This window comes from Poecilia formosa, unplaced genomic scaffold, assembly GCF_000485575.1.
Source record: "Poecilia formosa unplaced genomic scaffold, Poecilia_formosa-5.1.2 Scaffold148, whole genome shotgun sequence".
Lineage (NCBI taxonomy): Eukaryota > Metazoa > Chordata > Actinopteri > Cyprinodontiformes > Poeciliidae > Poecilia > Poecilia formosa.
In genome coordinates, this window is record NW_006800087.1 from 927945 (window position 1) to 942237 (window position 14293).

A 14293-nucleotide genomic window follows, 5' to 3' on the forward strand; every position below is an offset into this window, starting at 1 on the left:
TATCTATCTATCTATCTATCTATCTATCTATCTATCTATCTATCTATCTATCTATCTATCATGAATCCCTTCCTCTCTGGAGGTTTGTCTCATTTCTAACCAACGCTGTCCAGCCTATAAAAAGCGGTGAAACCTGCTTCTTTCCTGGAGCTCCAGGATGCTCCTCAACAGCACCGTCCCTCTGTCGGTGGACTTTGACCGCCCAGAGGACTTCCTCGTCTTCATCTTCCACATCCTGTTCGCCACCGCCGCCGTGCTGGTGGCCGGCTCGGTAGTCATTGCGATCTTATCCAACCGGTCCCTGCGAGGCCAGAACCGATTCATCTTCATGCTGAACACCAGCATAAGTGACACTCTGACCGGCTTCTCGGTCTACTACCTCGGCCTCTTCGACGTCCAAGAGGGCTACCCCTCCAGGAACGGAACCTTCTACATTTTGCCGTCATTCCTCGGTGTTAATGTCCTTACCTTCCTTTTCGCTCAGTTTGACCGCTACTTTGCCGTGTGCCACCCTTTCTTTTACAACCGCTACATAACAAGGCCTGCTGTCATTTCAGTTTGCGGGTTCTGCTGGATCTACACCTACTCGATCCTGACGGCGCAGACCTTGGTGCCCATCTCAAAGGCGGCTCAGATGAACGCGTTCGGTGTGATGACCCTGCAGGTCATAGTTCTCATTAAGGTGATCATGACGGTCAAACTGTACGTCATCGCCAGGAGCCAGCTGGTGAGAGAGGCGCCCAGCGCGGACAGGAACAGCAAGAAGGAGTCTTTGCGCATCATTGTGTTTGTGGTCATATGTTTCCTGGCTCTGTGGAGCCCGTCCTTTGTTAATATCATTGTCCGGCAGCTGACTGGGAAGGGGCTCAGGTTCAGGAATGAAGCCACCAACCTGTTTGCCACCATGGCGCGGATGAACGCGCTGGTCACTCCGGCCGTGTATCTGTGGGGGAGCCCGGCGCTGCGCGGGGCGGTATGGAGAAGCGTGTGGCGGAAGGTCTGCCCCTGGAGGAAGGGCACGTAATGAGCGTTTAGATCAAAATCAGATTTTATCTTGTATGTGAGAAGTAAATCTAACACAGTGCATGCTCTCTTATAGAGTGGCCTTCAATATGACCGGAGTGACCTTTAATGAAGCACCTTCATCATCAAAGCTATAATAAAGAAGATATACTTCCCTGCAAGTATTTAATAACCTACAAATTAATATGACTTCTCTAAAAATGCATTTTTATGCCCCTCAATGGACCGAAACGAAAAGCACAAGGCAACGCTTAAAAATGTTTGCTAGTAGATAATCTGGATTTTTAAATGTGATTGTGTTGTTTTAAAGTGCAAAAACAGTCAAAAAGCAGTTTCCCGATCTGCTGTGACGTGTTTACTCATTTACCAACTTAATATCCAGTTGGATCTAAGTTGAATATATTTTGCAAAAAGTTCAAGAAAGCTTTTGAAATATTTAATTTTGACAAGAAATTGCTTAACAGCTGTCCAGTTCGTTTTGTTGAACTTATTTATTTATTTATTTATTTATTTATTTATTTATTTATTTATTTATGTTAATTTGTTTACGTTAAAAACGAACTAATTTCACATTGTGGATTTCCAGTGTTAACTAACATGTTTAAATCTAGCAAAAAACTTCAAACCGTGAATTTTGATTATTGTAAGCATATTTAACGGACGTGCCGACAGACAGTGCTGTTAAAAGCAGACATCTATCGAAATAAGAAATTACAATTTGTACAAAGTGAAACCATTGATTCAAACTTACGTGTCTTCTCGTAAAACGCGCAGGTTGGATCAAAACTGAACATTTTTGATCCAACCTGCGCGTTGGATCAAAAACTGAACATCAAACTGAACATCAAAAATGTTCAGTTTTGATCCAACTGAACTCTGAAAATGTGCCGAAAATGACCAAAAAACACAAAATCTTACGCACCAGATAATTTGCCACTTGTGTGTGGTTCGTATTAAATGAACATAAGAAAATAACAAAATGAAGACATATTGGTATCTGATGTCTCAATGCAACTCTCGATTACTGCTACTTCACCTGCTGACCTGAGAAAATAAAACAACTAACAGACAGACAGGCGGAGAAAATGCGCTTATAAGAGCACATGAACTTCATTCTAAAAATCAGTTTTGTCTTCGAAGCTTGTTTAATAAACTTTGTTTAGTAAGCGACACCCAACCAAAATTGTTGGGTATCGGATAATGTGGTGTACAAAAAAAATAGCTGATTCAGTCCCGTCTGAAGGTTCAGCACCTCGGATAGCTCCTTGACTCGTTCCACCTGAAGAACTTGAATGATTTTAAGTTAGCTTAGCATACGCTGAAAAAATAAATGTATCTTTTGAGTTTGGTTGTTAAAGGCACCCTTTCGGTAATAGATTCTTGTTGTTGTCACATATCAACTGCTAAAATACTTTACATTGGTTGAAATCAGCTTAATGGAGGTTAGCGTGTTTTTGTCTTTCCTACTCCTTTTGGGGTAGATGAGGTGATGTGCAGCATTATTATTTATTTATTTATTTATTTATTTACATTTTACATGTTCACCAACAAGTTTAGTGTTGTACACTTCCCCCCATGTATTTCCTGTGTCGCCAACAAAGCTTATGCGGAACAGCAGACAAAGCGTCTTGTGGCTTTCTTTCGATTTCTTCTTTCCAGGTGTGTGTTCCTGTGTTTTGTGGTTTTGTTTTCTGAGTGGTCAAACATTTACATGCCTTGGTTCTATTTATTTATTTTCTTTAATAAAACTCGTAACCTGGATGATTTCATATGAATCACCCAGCCAGCATGCCTAGGTGGGACCCATGTGGGGACAAGGAGGGCAGACTATATGGGTCCCATATGGGTTTGTCCGGAATCACTAACAGCTTTTTGTTTCTGAAACTGACCCAACTGCTGGAAGTCCTTCCCACTCCCACACTATTTTTCCAATTTTCTTTCATATTGTGTTTATAGCTGGATGTTGTCAAACTCTACATGTTCATTATGTGGTGGTGAAGCATCTTTTTTTTTTTAAATTTAACTTGGAAAAATGGATAACACTTTATTTGAAGGGGGGTGAATAAGACTGACATGACACTGTCATAAACATGACATAACACGTCATAAACATGACATAACACCTGTCATGAACATGAATAAGCCTTCATGAATATTTATGACTGTTGTCATAAAGTGTCATTCGGTAAATCATGACACTTTTAATACAAAGTTGACATTATTCAATATGCCTTTGTTATGACAACTTGACATTTACCGAGAAATCATTACTGATATAAATTTGTTAGAAAAGTATTACTGATTGCACTTTAAAAATTAGGTAACTTTATGTTATTAAAGGTAAAGTTTAAACAGTAATGATTTCTTGGTTAATGTCAAGATGTCATAACAAAGGCATATTGAATAATGTCAACTTTGTATTAAAAGTGTCATAATTTACCGAATGACGCTTTATGACAACAGTCATAAATATTCATGAAGGCTTATTCATGTTCATGACAGGTGTTATGTCATGTTAATGACAGTGTCATGGCAGTCTTATTCACCCCCACTTAAAAAAAGTGTTAGCGAAAAATGGCCCACTTGTTGTGGTCCACCACGTTGACATTTCTCCAACCTTCTTATATTGGATATGATTGGTGTTCACGATTCAACAATGGCTACTTTTCCTGGATCTCAGGAAGAGTGGCTATTGTCAAGGCAATGATTAATGGCAATTCAAATAAATAAATAAACAAACAGATAATAAGAAGGAGATTGGTAAAAATGCTCTTAATTCAAATGTTCCAGTATTTTGTCAATTATTAGAAAAAGAAAGGTCAATTTTACATTTGCCAAAATGTTTTTGATGATCCTTAAGCATGTTTGTTAAATATTCTGTGGCTTTATAAGACAAAAGTGGAACTTCTTGTTCAGTCTAAATTCATTTGCACACAGGATTTCAGAATAAAATATCATTACCAGTGGTGGTGGCGTGCAATCTGTGGTAAATGTTGGAACCATAATTTTGGCATGATGATGTACCAACAAAGTCCAGCTTTAAATGGCTCAACAGAGTGATATCAAGGTGTTGAAGTGGCATAGCCAAAGGCTGAACTTAAATATTACTAAAATGCTGTGGCTTAATATCAAATTGGTCGTTCTTGTTTGAGCAACGATGTCGAATTAAAGCAGTTCTGCAATGATAACTGGGCCAAAATTCGTCCCCCAAGACTGATTTGAAAACGGTATCTAGTATGTACTTGCGTTGTCGTATGAAAACCATTAAATGTGATTAAAAACAAGTAAAACCAGAGTACAGTTTCTTCACGTTACTCTGAACGACATACATTAAAAACTATATCTATCATTTTCGATCTTTACCTGTATTGGTTGTGTTTAATTTTGGCAGCATAGTCTCCTCCTACATGCATCAACAACCGTTCAATTGACCGTAAGAATAAGGCTTTAAAACAGCTGAAACTCTCGGTTTGTGCAGCTGATCGGCTTTGAGCTGCTCCCTCCCAATATGAACCGGGACATCAACGCGACTTTTCTGTCTCTGTGTGTTGACTTTACCTCTCCAGGAGACTATGTTCTTTTCATTTTCCACATCATGGCTGGGGTCAGCACCGTTCTCGTAGCGGGCTCTGTGGTGTGCGGCATCATTGCCAATCGGGCTCTTTTAACACAGCATCGCTTCATATTTATGTTGAACACCAGCATTTCTGACACTCTAACCGGATGCGGCATTTTCTACCAGTTTCTGTTTGATGTGAAAGTGGGATTTCAATATCTGAATTGGTCTTTTTACATTATACCCACTCTGCTGGGGGTTAATATCCTGACCTTTTTGTTCGCGCAGTTTGACCGATATTTTGCTGTTTGCCATCCTTTCTTTTACGCTCGGTTTATCTCCACAAAGGTTGTTATCGCTGTGAACGTCTACAGCTGGGTGCACATGTACGGTCAGGGGCTCATCCAACACATGTTGCCGAAATCCAAAACATTAGACATCGTAGCTTACAGTAGAATAAGTCTGTTTGTCATAATGTTTACCAAAGTGTCTATGACTGTTAAGCTGCTCGTCGTGGCCAGATTCCAGCTGCTGCGGGAGCCTCCAGGCCCGGAGAGAGACAGTAAGAAAGAGTCGCTGCTGGTCGTAATAGTGGTGGTGGTTGTTTTCCTGCTCTTCTGGGGTCCCAGCATGTTCTTCACTGTTGTACACGCTCTGAAAGGAACGAACATTTTCTTCAGAAACGACGCACACAATCCTCTGAAGATCCTCGTCAGGACCAACGCTCTGTGCACTCCGTCTCTCTACCTGTGGGCGAGTCCGTCACTCAGAGCGGCCGTGTGGAAAGCTGTGTGGAGCAAAATGTGCTACTGCTGCTGCTGCAAAACACGCAAACGGTTGGTGAGACAGTCGACAGTCGGATGGGGAAACTAAGCTTCCGAAATCATGTTGATTTATCCAGAAAACAAAGGAAAGCTGCGCTACATGTTAACAGCATTGGGAAATACTTGCAACAACTGCCGCTATGCTACATACAAAACTCGTCATACAGGTCACAATTGGCTAACGCACATATTAAATAAATAAAAATAATAATAACAGGGAAATGCTGCCAAAACTACGGGAAATACTCGCAGTGCATCTAGAAAATATCCACAGTCAATTTCTGCCAAACTGCACAAACTGCAACCAGATACCCCAATTTGACAAGGTGGAAACAAAGTTTGAAATTTATGAACAGTTCTAAAAAGTAGAACACCAAGAAATCAGATTTACTTAAATATTCACAGCCTCCGGTCGATCCACCTTTAACAGCCTTCAGTCTTTTGAATGTAATGTCATAAGGTAAAGGTAAAGGTAATTTTATTTGTATAGCACATTTTGAGCAACAGGAATTAAAAGGCAATGCAAACAAACAAACAAACAAACAAAAAAAACAAACAAACAAAAACACAAGCTCTCCTGTTTTTATGTAGTTCCTCCCATTCTTCTCTGCAGTTCTTTTCAAGCTCCATCAGGTTGGATGGGAGAAGTCTGCAGCCATTTTCAGATCTGTCCAGAGACGTTCAAACTGATTCACATTCAATCTGACTTCTGGCTCTCACAGTGATATTATTGTTTCTTTGATTCAGGTCTAAGAAAGTCACCAAAAAGGGAAGGGCAATCTGAACATGAGGTGTGTATGTTGTAATCCTGAAAAATATTCAGCTTAGCTTTGAACCAAACTGTTCAATTTTAATTAAAATAATTATTTTGCTTGTGAAAATGATTTATTTATATATTTCAATTATTTTATTTTATATATATGTTTTGTCTCTCAGATTTATGAAAACAATGTTTATAATTTGCTTGCCATTTGAAAAAAACACTTGGTAAATGATTATTCTGTTTCTTTAAACTTGATATATATTTTCTTGTCTTGCAGGGTTGGATCTATGGCTGATTTTGGAAATAATTATGAAGAAACACCATTGTTACGACTGAATTATTGTAAAAACTCCACGTTAAACAACTGACATTTACAACGTCTTTTTGAAGACAGAATAATATACATATATTATGGTAAAAATTTATTAACAGCTTTACACTCAATATGCGAGTCAGTAGAATAAACATTAAAAATTAGACGTGCAAGAAAAAACAAAATTGGTTGAGAGATCTTTTGCAGGCTTTGGTGTTACAACAAATGTGTTTTTTTTCCTCTAATTTATTATGTGATTTTGCTTTCTGTAAAGTTGGCAACAAGCACAGCATGAAAATGAATAAATAGCCTATGAATTACAACCAGATTGTGGAAAAAGATTTGAAGTGTCCATTCTCAAAGCAGATATGAAATGCCCTACTGGTGGAAATGGCAGAAAACAATAGAAATGTCCACATTGCATCAAAAACTTCCAAAACCCATTTTGATCTCATTAAGGAACTCCCAACTGGTGGATCGCAGCTCAAAAAACTCATAACAACACATGAGCGACTGAAGGTTATCGTCTGTGGTCTTGACTTATTCTACTCTTTTATACTGGTTTTAGTTATAGCCAATACAACCTTTTCAAATAAGGATTTTCTTCCATATAGTTTTATATACATGCTATTTTTATATAATCTAAATATTCAATATTCTTGATCAACAAAGACTAATGCGGAGCTTTGTGTTTTTAAGACAGTGTTTGGTGGCTGACTGACAAACAGTGAAGCTAAAGAAAACATGACAAAAGTTTAAAAAGGACTGAGTCCCTTTGCAATAAAAAGAATCACAGCACAGCCCACAGCACAGAGCAAAACGTACAGCACAGTAAAAATACACAAAAATATGTTTCTTTTTTGTTTTCCAGAAAGTTCTTCAAGTAGATGTAACTCAGCAAATATAGTTACTACCCATCTCTGTCTTTGGGTCAGTTCTCTTTGTGAAGTCAAACATTTTTGATGTTTTTAGGGATCAACAACAAACAAGCAAGTGAAAACAACAAATCTTATTCAAACATATTTGCTCTTGTTAGACTAGGACATGGAGCTAATAGCAAAAATTCAACCTGGAAGACTCCATCCCCTCCGTTCGCCCATCGGCGTCATGCTCATCTCCGACCTCAGCTCTGGACCTCACCCGGCGTGTCCAATCATCAATCAAGCTCTGCATAAAAGGATCCACACCCAAGCCATCAGCCGCTTCCCAGCTGCGTTCAACCCACCACCGCCCCTTCTCCACCCACATCCTTCGGCTCTGTAGGATGGCACCCTTTCCAGACCTCCACCACCAGTGTCGGGCCCTGGGGGAGAGCATCCCTAATCAGTTATCGGGATGTTCATCGAATTCACATCAAATCTAAGGTCAAATCAGCTGCCGGGGCCCGAGTGCCAAAGAACTGTTATTCATTCCTGTTTTAATTGTTCCTTTTTCTTCGTCTGAGTCTTTCCAGATTGAATTGTTTATAGGAATTTAAAGGATAAGTTCTAGTTCTGTACACTTCACATTGTTAATTTAACCTCTTGAAACTTTACTTTTTCCATCTTATTAATTCCCAAATTAATTCCCCTTTGTCACCAAAACCACAGCAGCCTCACCATGAAAAGACTATCTGAAACATCCTGGACACCTAACGGCAGCTCTAGTGGAAGCCAGACTCAGCTGTTACAAAGGTGCTGAAACCAATGGCATCCCTGATACCTGCTGTGTATTTGATTAATTCAAAGACGGAAGGAGTCGTCTGGATTATTCAGATGAACTTTAGTGAATAGGATGAACGACTCATACATAATGATATACGAAAAAGTGTAGGAATTCAGCTGACATAAATCTTTCTGCGAAAAAAACGTATTAAATCTGACACAGAAGCTGTCACCAAAGAATATTCTATTCCTATTCTATTGTTTTCCCCACAAAGCATATTTAAATATGCTTAACTATTTATAATACGATTAAAAAAAACCTTTAAAATGAATTTTTTTTTATAAATATAGCTGTTTGTATAAGGTTTCCAGTAACAAAACAGCGTGTTATGAAAGATTAAATGTTCAAATACGTCATTGTGCCTGTTAAACATATAACGCTGAGTGGAGCGGTCGAACGCTATAAGATGGCCGCCCTAAATCTCGTCAGCAAAAATAGGCGAGAGCGATCCGTGAGGCATGGGAGGTGCCAGTATGAGGTCGTGGCAACCCTTGGAAGGTGCCGAGGTCAGCCGAAGTCAGCCGAACGCATTGGCAACACTGACAGCTAGACCCGAAAACAGTGGCACTTGTGGCAGGTGTCAGACCTGCCACCGGAAGTGCCATTAGTAGGTGCGGTGTCACGATTTGCGCTCGGCCCTGCTGGCTTTTTTTCGTGGTCAGAGTCCAGCTTCTCCGAGAGCCTCCAGGCCCGGAGAGAGACCGTAAGAAAGAGTCTCTGTTGATCATAATAGTGGTGGTTCTGTTTTTCCTGCTCTTCTGGGGCCCAAGCATGTCCTACAGCATTCTGTCATCACTGACTGGAAAGTACATTATTTTTAAAAACGATGAACACAATCCTCTTAAAATCCTGTCCAGGAGCAACACGCTTTGCACTCCGTGTCTTTACCTGTGGGCGAGTCCCGCACTGCGAGCAGCGGCATGGAAAACTGTTTGGAGCAAAATCTGCAAAACACGAAAATGGTTTGTTGGCCACTTAATTTTGAAACCTCATAATTTAGATTTATTTTAAGGAGACAACACACACAACAAATACTTCGGTAACACTTTATTGGAAGGGGGTTGAATAAGACTGATATGACACTGTCATAAACACCTGTCATGAACATGAATAAGCCTTCATGAATATTTATGACTGTTGTCATAAATATATGACAACAGTCTTAATACACAGTTGACATTATTCAAATGTCTTTGTTATGATAACTTGACTTTAACCAAGAAATCATTACTGATATAAATTTGTTATAAAAGTATTACTGATTGCACTTTAAAAATTAGGTAACTTTATGTTATTAAAGGTAAAGTTTAAACAGTAATGATTTATTGGTTAATGTCAAGTTGTCATAGCAAAGACATTTTGAATGATGTCAACTTTGTATTAGAAGTGTCATAATTTACCGAATGACGCTTTATGACAACAGTCATAAATATTCATGAAGGCTTATTCATGTTCATGACATGTGTTATGTCATGTTTATGATGGTGTCATATCAGTCTTATTCAACCCCCTTCAAATAAAGTGTTACCAATACTTCACTAATGCTTACCCTTTTCTCTTTTAGGTTTACTAAGATATCGAATGTCACTTCCACATAGGTTAGTTTCTTGTTTTAAATTTCATACTATTGTCGAAATTGGATTGCTCTGGTAAATGGTATGTTTTTGTCACTGGAAGTATTAACTATTTCGATTCACTGATGTTGAATGTGTAGTTTGTTTCCCCCCCCCCCCCCTTGTGCTCTATATCTTGAAAGGTGCCTTATAAATCAAAAAATTGCTTTCTTTCAAATAGTCAGGTCATGAAAACAACATGAAGGAAACTTTGGACATAATGTAAGAGCAAAAGGTCCAGTGATGACGACGTTTGCTCTATTTATTTATTTATTTATTTATTTAAAACAATCTTTATGGCAACTGTTCCCTACAGAAAACTTGCTTTTTACTACCAATAAAAAACAAAACAAAACAAAACAAAACAAAAAAACCCCGAACATTTCGTACCATAAGAGCCTATTTAACATTTTTTTTCTTTGATAAATTGTGTTATAAAGCTGTGTTTATATCATGGTTAAGCACATTTTTTCTGTTAGCTAATTATTTTTAATGAATCATGGGAAATAATTGCCATAAAAGTGCTTTTCATAACTCTGAAAACTCACTGATACACCTGAGTTTAAGGAGCGATAATCTGTCGGACATGTAATGCCGAAGGACTGCTGTTCAACACAATTGTACAGTGGTTTGGTTTATAGACAGCCAATAAAAGACGCTATAATGACGATTGTCTTCCAAATATTCTTTTGATTTTATTGTATGAATACGAAACATAAAAAAAAAACATGTTTGATCAAATAAGACTCCAAGCCCGAACTTCGCGTAATAATTGTGCACATCCTGTCGTTTTGAAAACCGAATAACATTGGCCTCATCCAGCTTTCAAAGCTTTGAAACACAAAACACAAAACCAACCGATACGAGGCTCAAACACCGGTTGTCATTACAGCCAATTATCCGCATTTTCAGCACCTTGGATAGCAGCCTAATCATGGATTTCTGAAGATTCTTTTCACCCAAAACTAAGAAAGTTGCAATAAAATTACATCATCAATCTAATGCATGAGTTATGATAAGTAATGGGAGGGGGATGAAGTCATCAAAACTCCGTCCAATCCATTAACACCAGTATGTAGAGTATTCATTCGATGTGGAACAAAGCCTTTAAAACAGACTGGATGGTTTGTTTTGGTGGCAGACGTACTGAGCTGCTTCCACTGCACCTTCCCATCATGTCCACCAACTTCACTTTGGTTCCTCTGTGTGTTGACTTTACCTCTCCAGGAGACTATTTTCTCTTCATTTTCCACATCATGGCTGGGGTCAGCACTGTTCTCGTAGCGGGTTCGGTGGTGTGCGGCATCATTTCCACCCGGGCTCTTTTAGTACAGTACCGCTTTCTATTTATGCTGAACACCAGCATTTCTGACACACTGTCCGGCTTTGGCATTTTCTATCAGTTTCTTTTCGATGTGAAGGAAGAATATCCTGTCAAAAACTGGACTTTTTATTTTTTACCCTCTCTACTAGGGATTAATATCATGACGTTTTTATTCGCCCAGATTGAACGGTATTTTGCTATTTGCCATCCGTTCTTTTATGCTCGTTTTATCTCCACCAAAGCTGTTGTATGTGTGATTATTTATAGTTGGATTCATTGTTACGGCATTTTGCTCGCCCAGCGCATGCTCCCATGGTGGAAAGCTGTGGACATTGCAGTTTATGTTAGAATATGCGTCTTTGTAATTATTATCGCCAAAGTGTCTATGACTATTAAGCTCTTTTTCGTGATCAGATTCCAGCTTCTCCGAGATCCTCCTGGCCCGGAGAGGGACAGTAAGAAAGAGTCTCTGTTGATCATAATAGTGGTGGATGTGTTTTTCCTGCTCTTCTGGGGCCCAAGCATGCTCTACGTCGTCCTGTCAGCACTGACTGGGAAGTACGTTATTTTTAGGAACGATGCACACAATCCTATTAAAATCCTGTCCAGGAGCAACACGCTTTGCACTCCGTCTCTTTACCTGTGGGCGAGTCCCGCACTGCGAGCAGCGGCATGGAAAACTGTTTGGAGCAAAATCTGCAAAACACGAAGGTTTGTTGGTCATTAGGTTTTAAAAGTTAATTCTTTAGACTTTAGACGTCAGAACCTTTATCGGTGTAAATCGGAAGAAAAACATTTGATTCAACCTATGCTTGCACTTTTCTTTTTTAGGTCTATTAAGGTTTCTAAGGTTTGAGCTTTCGGACTTCCACACAGGTTTGTAGTTTCTTATTTTAAATTTATGTCTGTTGAAATATGTATTTGTATAGTTATGATTTTATGTCAACCTTTACGTGACAACAACGGACTTTACAAACATTCTCCCAACTTTATTGAAGCTTGCATTTAGTCCCTTTGTCCCATAGTTGAAATTATTCTGCTGCATATTTATGTATGATACATATTAATAAAGTTATAAAGCAAAAAATTATAATTGTTTAAAAATAATGTTTGCTCTATAGTGCAAAGATGATCCACAAACAGGCAGAAGGCAAGGAAAGACAGTCATCAATACTTCAACGGTAGTAAATCTATACTTTCAGATTTACCCGAAAAAAGAATAAAGAAAGTTATATAAAGACTCTAGAATGAATTTGCTGCGAAAGAAGGGGAAGTTTATTTTTTTGCAGTATTTTTTTTATCGTTCCCTTCGTTTGCTTATCTTTAACTGAATTGTGCAACATTTGAAGGAAACTGGTTGAAGAATGTTAGTTATTCCAAACCTGCGCTCTCTGCCGTTTCCAAACATTTTATTGTAATGAACTCTTGTTTAGTGTCGTATGTCTGGAACTGATCGAATCTGAAGAAACAAGATATATGAAATAAACTTTTTTTTTTTATTTTTTTATTAACAGGAACTTTGTTGATCTGTGGGAGATCCATACACAACCACAACTATCTGTTTCCTCTTCTTCACCAGTTTGGTCACAAGTCGCTAAATTGTCCTCTAAATCTGCAACCACCATTTGTTCCAAATCAGGTCACTCAGTCACAAGCAGCAGCACACAAGCTGATCCCACAAGTTTCCAGTTTTCAGGTTGGCGGTCAAGACCACCGGGAGGCCATTCCATCTCTTCTCAAATTCTGGACGTAGTCTGTTATAGATCCTGATCTGCAGCGGCATCTTGAAGGGAGTTTGGCCATACGGGGTTACCACTCATCAGAATCTCTTCTCAGTATCTGAATAGAAACTACCTCTAATGATGACAAGCCCTGTTTTGTCCAGAATAATATATATCGTCCCCCAGCATCACCCTTAATCCAGCAAAAGTTATTTAGCACTGAGGTTTTTGCAAGTTTTCAATAAAACTATCCCTGTGGCTCTATTCATAAGTGCAATGTTTTTTCCCCCAACAAATGTTGCCCCTTTTAACATTTGTACATGTTTTATTTGCTGTGACATTAAAAGAAAAATAATCCATCTCCTCCAGGGATGACATTACATGTAACTCAAGCTCTTTTATATACAAATGTTAGATGAGTTCAATGTAGGCATTTTTGAAAATAAATAAATAAAAAAACTCCAGGAACATCCTAGTAAACAGTAAATATTTCTGTATTTTCGAACTACTCTAACACCCCCACATTTCCAGTGTTTGAAACAATAATAATGAGGGGCCGTTTAGGACAAAATCTATGTTTTGTCTCTCACACACTACCAAAAATTCACGCACACTCGACCCTTGGAGCCTCTCATAACTGTGAAGTTAGCTTCAAGTTGGATTTTGAAGCTCCATGGTGCAAGTGGTATTTAGCTCAAGATTGATACGATTTATGAACGCTAATGTTGGCCAGTCGTTCTCCATCGTTCCCGGTCCGAGCTTCGAGGAGTAACCAGTGTTTAGCTCAACGTTGATCCGATTTATGAACGCTACTGTCGGCCAGTCGTTCTCCACGGCTCCCCGCCCAAGCGCACGAAGGTTCACTTAGGGACTGTCAACAAATTACCGAACCAAACACTTCTGTCAAACAAATGTTAATAAATGCCTTGAATTGTGACCAAGTAATTGTCAGTGCTAATTCATGCTTTTACATGAGACACAATACCCTCTATTAAATTTTAAAGTAATATATTTTAAATAATTTTAATATTAAATAATATGTTTTCCTCAATAGTTTCCAGGTCAGTGACTCAAAATTACTTTGACATCTTTCTGCTAATAACTAGAGATGAGGCACATTCATTTGTTTTCCGTTTTAAGTCTTTTTTTTTTTTTTTTTTTTTAACAAAGATAAAAATATATCTTTCTTGAACCCGCATCTCCACTTCGGGCTGAGCTTGGCCAGACTCCATGGGTGAAACCCATGGAGTCTGGCATAATTGTGTGCGTTAGTACAGTACTGTTAGTGCGAGAAAGTTAACATTTGTGTGCGTGTGTGACATTTTAGTAGTGTGACATTTTTTGAGTGTGCGTGATTTTTTTTTTTTTTTTTTTGAGTGTGCGTGAGTTTTTGGTAGTGTGTGAGAGACAAAACAGATTTTGTCCTAAACGGACCCTCATAATAGACTCTTT

At 38.6% G+C, this 14293-nt stretch overlaps 1 protein-coding gene across 1 annotated transcript; it reads left to right on the plus strand.

Moving 5' to 3' along the window:
* The first annotated feature begins 157 nt into the window (after window positions 1-157).
* Window positions 158-1024, plus strand: LOC107837509 (G-protein coupled receptor 183-like). Its single transcript, XM_016677101.1, has one exon. The coding sequence runs from the start codon at window positions 158-160 to the stop codon at window positions 1022-1024; it is 867 nt and encodes a 288-aa protein (XP_016532587.1).
* Window positions 1025-14293: the final 13269 nt, after the last annotated feature.